At 44.0% G+C, this 7,633-nt stretch overlaps 1 protein-coding gene across 1 annotated transcript; it reads right to left on the minus strand.

Moving 5' to 3' along the window:
- Positions 1-3,170: 3,170 nt before the first annotated feature.
- Positions 3,171-4,794, minus strand: LOC124668069 (UDP-glycosyltransferase 73C5-like). Its single transcript, XM_047205272.1, has one exon. The coding sequence runs from the start codon at positions 4,689-4,691 to the stop codon at positions 3,171-3,173; it is 1,521 nt and encodes a 506-aa protein (XP_047061228.1). The 5' UTR covers positions 4,692-4,794.
- Between the last annotated feature and the right edge of the window lie 2,839 nt (positions 4,795-7,633).

The raw sequence follows: 7,633 nt of genomic DNA on the forward strand, positions 1-7,633 counted from the left end.
TGTCTTGTCCTCTTGTGCTATCATGTTAGATCTTGTGAGCTGCCTATCATGATCAAGATCATCTATTTGTAATGCTACATGTTGTGTTTGTTGGGATCCGATGAATATGGAATACTATGACAAGTTGATTATCGATCTATCATATATGTGTTGTTTATGATCTTGCATGCTCTCCGTTGCTAGTAGAGGCTCTGGCCAAGTTGATACTTGTGACTCCAAGAGGGAGTATTTATGCTAGATAGTGGGTTCATGCCTCCATTGAATCTGGGACAGTGATATAAATTTCTAAGGTTGTGGATGTGTTGTTGCCACTAGGGATAAAACATCAATGCTTTGTCTAAGGATATTTGTATTGTTTACATTACGCACAGTACTTAATGCAATTGTCTCGTTGTTTGCAACTTAATATCGGAAGGGGTGCGGATGCTAACCCGAAGGTGGACTTTTTAGCATAGATGCATGCTGGATAGCGGTCTATGTTCTTTGTCGTAATGCCCTAAGTAAATCCCATAGTAGTCATCATGATATGTATGTGCATTGTTATGCCCTCTCTATTTGTCAATTGTCCAACTGTAATTTGTTCACCCAACATGCTATTTATCTTATTGGAGAGACACCACTAGTGAACTGTGGACCCCGGTCCTTTCTTTTACATCTGAAATACAATCTACTGCAATCATCGTTCTCTGTTGTTCTTTGCAAACAAACATCATTCTCCACACCTGTAATATCCCAGGTAATGGGGTTACAAAAATAGAGGAAACAGGTGTGTGCATTGCATTCATGCATAGAAAATATGGGGAAATTTCGCGCTTTAAAGTAAAACAGTCACAAGAATCGAAGTTTCACTTGACCTTGGTGGAATTGAAGTAGCTCATCAAGTCAAGCGCTATAAACCTCAATGTGACTTTGTTAAAACCTTGTTTTGGGTAGAGATGATTTGATCTGAAGGGTTAGATCAAATGGAATTACAACCAACACAATAACTTAATAATCAAGGATCAATTACTTGATCCTATTAAAGATCATAATATGTTAATCCTTGCCATAACATAAGAACATCTATTCAAGTACAAACCAAGTAACAATAAAATGGAGAAACCATTCTTGACTATCTTCTCCCTATCTTAAAACTAAACCATAATCCTACCATGAAACCTCAGGGTATTCACTCCACTTCAACATTGGAGTTATAACAAGAAGATCCACTCCAGAAATAGATATTCTTCTCCATTCCAAGTTATTACACATCAAACCTAGAGAGGTGAGAGTTCTATAGTATTTATTAGAGAAGCAATAACAAACCTTGAGCTAAACCTTGGATATACATCCAAGTATTCAAATCATCATCTTCAAGAGGAACCCTAGAGTATCATTCAAGTCCTTCCCAAATTAGTGAGACCATTCATACCACTCTTAGCTTTACCTATTTAAGAATAAAGGACAACCATTGCACTAAAATATTAGGAGTACACCATAAACCCTAGAATAACTATTCCTATATGAGAGAACTCAAGTTATGGTGTTACACTCAAATTAATGAGGCAACACTTGGACTTGGGAAAGAGAACTATCCATATACTCAGATGATTATATCATCATTCCCTGGAAAGAACCCTAAGAATTATCTCAGGCAATCTCCTGGGATATAAATTATAGAGGCCACCATAATAGCTCATCCTAGAAAATAAAATAGAAGTGCTATACCTTAGTTCATCAAGACAATGCTTGATCATGGAAGTGAGAAACCCATTTAATGAGAGATTCCTTAGGAAGCCAAACCTTGATCATTATAAATTGAGTGATGATCATAAACCCTAAGAACTTGAGGTAGAGATATTAAGAACAAGTTGATCATGCCTAATCCATGATCATGCTCTTGAGGTATGTGAGGATAAGTTAAACCCTAATATGATTATTAGATATTATTCCCCACATGAAATCATAGGGAGGTAACTAGTAAACAAACCTAGACTTATATCCTAAACCATAACTTGTGAACCACTTGGTGATCACAAGTAGAATTCTACCACACCTACATTCCACTTATTCTTCATCTAAGAAAGCTTTAGAGTAAAACTCCATACTTGATATGGTGAGAAATCATCAATCCATATGACCAAAGTTAACTATAAAAAGAACTATAACCACTGTAGTTACGTTAATGATAAATTGAGGTTAACAATAGAAGTTAATTGGTAGAAGATAAAACCACTTCCCAGATCCTTAGTAACTAAAGGAGCACAGGAAATATTAAGCAAGTAACCATTTATTATGCATTGGGGAGAGTAAACCTAGCTAATGCAACATGGTGTCATCTCATATCTACAACCTAGCATTAAATTTTCTTGGATTTATTTCTTTACCGGTATGTCTATGTTGCACAAAGGTTTCATCTTTGTATGTACTTTGTTTTTTTTTGTAGCTGTGCCAATTTAGCTACTTGCTTGCCATATTTCCTGTAGCTAAAATTGATTTAGCTTTACATGAATTTGCTGCATAGACATAGGTTTAGGTTAGTGCAAAACCACATGCTGGATGATGCTGATCCAGTGACTTTTTACTATACCATGTTCTATCGTTGCAAATATATGTGCTGGCAGCTTATTCAGTTCGTCTACGATGAACTATCAGCTAACCATGCATTAGTTGCTGCCTGAACTCTCAAGACTGAAAAATTTCCCATAGCACAACTGAATTCTGAACTTTAGTGCGTGAAATTCAGAATTACCTTGGTTGTCTACTATCTCTTCCATGTGTATTTTTCCTATCATTTTAGTACTATTTTCCCTATCGAAATGAATGTGCTCATCAACAGTTATTAATTATTTTTTACTTTATCTTTTAGTTTTTAATTTCTTTGATCTTTATGTTCATGGGAGTTTTGGTTGAGAAGCAATTTACTGAAGAAAAAAGAAGCATTTAAAAGCATCAAACAAAAGTGCATCCAAAGAAGAGGTGCTCTGAAGTCTTTCTGTTATGGTATATAATAATATAAAAAAGAGTCATTTGAATTTTTGAAAATGTATGTCCAAAGGATTGTGTGTATGGCTGGATAAATTCTTCTGGGGATTAATTCGACTACAAGCGAACAAGGCCTGATTTGCAAGTAGCTATGCAGCTAAGGACTGACAATGCATTGTCTGCTTCGATCTTGTCGCCGTTGTTGCTTACGAGCTCTGCCGCCGCGGAAGGCATATATGCAGGGCCGTCGAGCTTGTGAGGCTTCTCTTCCTCGACAGCTCCGACACGTAGCAGATCATGTCCGTCAGGGCAGAGTAGGACGACCCGCCTTCCTCCATGGCCGCTCTCGCGTCGGCGGCGAGCTTCTTGGCCCTGTGCCTCCTGGCCGCCCCCTCTGGCACGTCGTCCATCAGCTCCGCGATCACTTTCTCCACGTCGCCACTCGCCACCTGAACGCCCTCGGCCTCCTTGGGGACGTACATGGCGGGTACCTTGACGCCGGACCTGACGCCGACGCCGAGCACATCCACGAGCAGCCGCTCGCTGGAGAACTGGTCGGCGAAGCTGGGCCACGTCAGTGCCGGCACGCCGTAGGAGATGGCTTCCAGCGTTGCGTTCCAGCCGCAGTGCGTGAGGAAGCCGCCCACTGCCGGGTGCGAGAGGATGGTCACCTGCGGCGCCCACCCGCGCACCAGGAGGCCCCTGTCCTTGACGCGCTCCTCGAACCCTTCGTCGTCGAGCAGCGTCCTCACGGCGGCGTCGGCCTTGGCCTCCTTGATTGCCCACACGAACGGCCGCCCTGAATTCTCGAGTCCTCGTGCGAGCTCAGCGAGCTGCTTCGCCGGCAGCCGCGCGATGCTGCCGAAGCTGATGTACAGCACGGACGCCGGCCGCCGGGCGTCGAGCCACGAGACGATATGGCCGGCGTCGACGTCGGCGCGGTTGCCGCGGCCGGCCTTGGCGTCGTCGTCCATCGTCATCAAGGAGGCGCATGTCGGCCCGACTGCCCACGTCTTCCGGCCGAGAGCCGCGGCGTACGCGTCGACGAAAACGTCCTCGACGCCCCGGAACGTGTTGATGAGCAGGCCGTCGGCGGTGGCCTCGGCGTCGATCACGTCGCGCTGCTCCTTCTCGACGCCGGGGTACTGGAAGAAGCCCCGGAAGGTGACCTTGTTCCCTACGGCGCGCACCGGGAAGTCCGGCACCTCGAACGTCGCCATATCGTCGTCGCCGACACGGTCGTATACGCCGTGCGCGGACAGGTTGTGCACGGCGAGGAGATAGTACGCGGAGGGGCAGTGCATCACAATCCTTGGGATGCCGAAAAGTTCACACACCCCCGCCGTCCACGGGTTGCACGCGTCGGCGATGAGGCAGTCCGGCCGGCGGGGCAGCGCCCGGACGTACTCATCCAGCGGCTCGGCCATCTTCCAGAGGGCGTGGAAGAAGGTGATAGGGTCCTTGGCGACCTGGTCCATGGCTTCCAGTCCCTCCGGGAGCCCGAGCTGCGGGCCAGGGAACGGGAGCTCGACGAGCTGGACAGCGAGGCCCGCCCTGTTGGCAGACTCCACGGCGGCCCTGTTGCGCGCGGCGTTGACGGGCGTGGTGACGATAGTGACCCGCGGCCCGCGCGCGGCGAGGATGCGCGCCAGGTCCACCATGGGGATGATGTGGCCCTGCGCCACCAGCGGCACCAGCAAGAAGTGTAGCTCCGTCGACGCCGCCATCTCTTCCCGGGCGGTGATCGAGCGCTACGTTCTGATGAACAATGGCAGCAAGCCAGCAACGGTGATCGAGCTAGTGAGCGTGGTGGGTACGGCACGACAAATGTCGAGGCTATGAGGTCGTTATATAGATGTACGACAGGCTACGGTGTACATTTTGTAAGTTGGATGAAATTCAGAGGAAGGACTGAGGAGTTGGCGAGTAAGCATCAACTAGTTATCTGCGGGAAGAGGACAACGTTGGTGATAAGAGGCGTGGGGTTACATATTCGAGATCGACATGTGAGTGCAAGTCACGGCCGTGGCCGCACATCCCTTTTTTTTTTTTTGAAAAGGGATAAACCCGGCTTCTGCATCGTGATGATGCACACAGCCTTTTATTAAAAACCAACATATTTTGTTCAGAAGTACTTATTATATCTCAAGATTCGCTTAAAGTTGATACAAAAATCAACCAGCGAAAAAAGGAAAACAGCACAAAGTGACTAAGCATCCTCTAGTCGACTAATATGCTGCCAGCCAGTCCGGCACAAGATATACTGAGCGATCATCTGGAACCGTGTGCATCCAGAAGCCATGACATCCCGTTGTTCTTGCGGCGAAAGGAGAGCCCAGAGTTGGATCCAATGCACCATGGAGAAGATCACCTGTAAAAAATTGAAATTTTTCTTGTTGTTAAAAATTATATCATTACGGCATCTCCATATTGACCAACATAAGGCTGATACGCCAATGCGAATTAAAACCTTGGATTGTTTGTCAACACCGTTTAACCAATTTCCAAACATATTTGTAATATTGGTTGGCGGAGGGAGATTATTAGTGAAATTAACAGTTCTCCATATTAGTTTAGCAAAGGGACACGATAAGAATAAGTGTTCCACAGTCTCTTGTTCTCCGCAAAAACACATTTAGTACACCCATTCCATTGTCTTTTTGCTAAATTATCTTTTGTTAATAGCACCTTATTACTTAGGAACCACATAAAAATTTTAATTTTTAGGGGATTTTCATCTTCCAAAGATATTTCCGCAAGTACGTTGTATGATCATTCATAAGATCCTCATACATGGATTTGACTGTAAACAACCCATTAGTTGTTAGCTTCCACATAAAACAGTCTGGTTCATTATTTAAATTAACCATCATTAATCTTTGGCATAAGTGTAACCACGCTGTCCACTTATTACCAGATAGTACACGTCTGAAACCAATATTCAGTGGTACGTGTGCTAATACGTGAGTCGATGTACCATTACCAATTTTAAAATATCCTTTAGTAAAAAAATCGTTTTTTACCCGCATGAGCCCCTTCCAAAAGGGGGAACGACACATTACACCGCGAGAGTGAGCGGATCAGAGCTGTGCGGGTCAAAAAAGGTTTCTAGAAGCAAGCAATCCGGCTGGATTTTTTTCTTTCCGAAACACTATTCATACGCTCATCCTAATGTATGTATGCACACCCTATGTTTACAAGCACCTCCGATAGACTTAGTCCAGAGAATTTATCAGGTGAAACTTAAAAATGATAAAGTCTCACTGTCGACGGGAATAAGCGGTTCAATTTTTTCAACGTTATTGACTTAACAAATACGGAATAAAACTAGCATTTAATTTTTCAAGCACAAAACTTATATAACTAGGGTTCATCTATATGCATCAACAACTTATACTAGGTAAGACAAACCAACTATGTGATAGCAAGACAAAAAAAAATCAAACGTGATGGCTATCACATAGTAAAGTGCATAACTAAAGAGCTCGGATATAGAAATAACCGAGGTGACGCAGAGACGACGATGTATCACATGCGCATGTGGGTTGTAAATTAGCAGTTAACCCCTAGATGTGTAAGCAGTTAACTCCCTTATTCTCCTTATCTCTCCCACACGGTTGCACCCTACCTCTCACTCTCCAGATAGGCGCCACCTACCTCTCTCTCCGGGCCTCTGAATCAGTGCCGTCCATGCCCCCCATCGTCCCGAGCACGCGGAGGAGGCGTAACCGGGGCTTGCAAGCCACAATGTTTCCAAATCCCTGAACCAAGTTATTCCAAAGTGTCCACCATAAATACCTATGCATGGAATTTCAAACCATTCCAAGTAAATTTTCATGTGCTACCTTTAAAACCTTCAAAGTACTTCTCAATTTGTGTCAATGTTTTATAGCTCATGAGGAAGTATGTGGTGTTTTATCTTTCAATCTTGTCAGTCAGACTTTCACCAATGGACTAGTGGCATATACATTCGCTTATCCAATAATTTTGCAAAAAGAGCTGGCAGCGGGGTGCCCAGCCCCAATTAATTACAACTTTCATTAATAATTCTCTTCACATGTTTTGCCCTGATTTATCAGTAAGCAACTTAATTTGCAAATAGACACTCCTCCATGGTATGTGAATGTTGGAAGGCACCCGAGGATTCGGTTAGCCATGGCTTGTGTAAGCAAAGGTTGGGAGGAGTGTCATCCATAATGAAACTAAAATACATGTGTAAACAAAAGAGGAGAGGGATGATCTACCTTGCTGGTAGAGATAACGTCCTTCATGGGAGGCGCTCTTGAAAGTCTGGTTGACAAGGTAGTTAGAGTGCCCACTACCATTCGTTGACAACAACAAACACCTCTCAAAACAATTTTACTTCTGTTTTAAAAATGAAAAGCTCTAGCACATGTTAATCCCTGCTTCCCTCTGCGAAGGGTCAATCTTTTACTTTTATGTTGAGTCACCATCCTTTCTTTGAGCACCTTCTTGAGAGCATAATTGTCATTCTTAGTGTAATATGTTTGTCCCAGAATATGGTTAACTATGGTATAACTTTGATGCTTTTATCTTTGATAATCTTTACTTCTAGTCTTCCCATGAACTTCAGAGGTGCTTGGGCATTTATGTTTTGCTGTACAAATACGGGCAAGCGAGATACCACTTTATCATATCTTTTTATGAG

The sequence above is a fragment of the Lolium rigidum genome, chromosome 6 (genome assembly GCF_022539505.1).
Source record: "Lolium rigidum isolate FL_2022 chromosome 6, APGP_CSIRO_Lrig_0.1, whole genome shotgun sequence".
Lineage (NCBI taxonomy): Eukaryota > Viridiplantae > Streptophyta > Magnoliopsida > Poales > Poaceae > Lolium > Lolium rigidum.

Coding starts and splice junctions, on each gene's coding strand:
- LOC124668069 (XM_047205272.1), bottom strand. CDS start 4,691: ATGGCGGCGTCGACGGAGCTACACTTCTTGCTGGTGCCGCTGGTGGCG.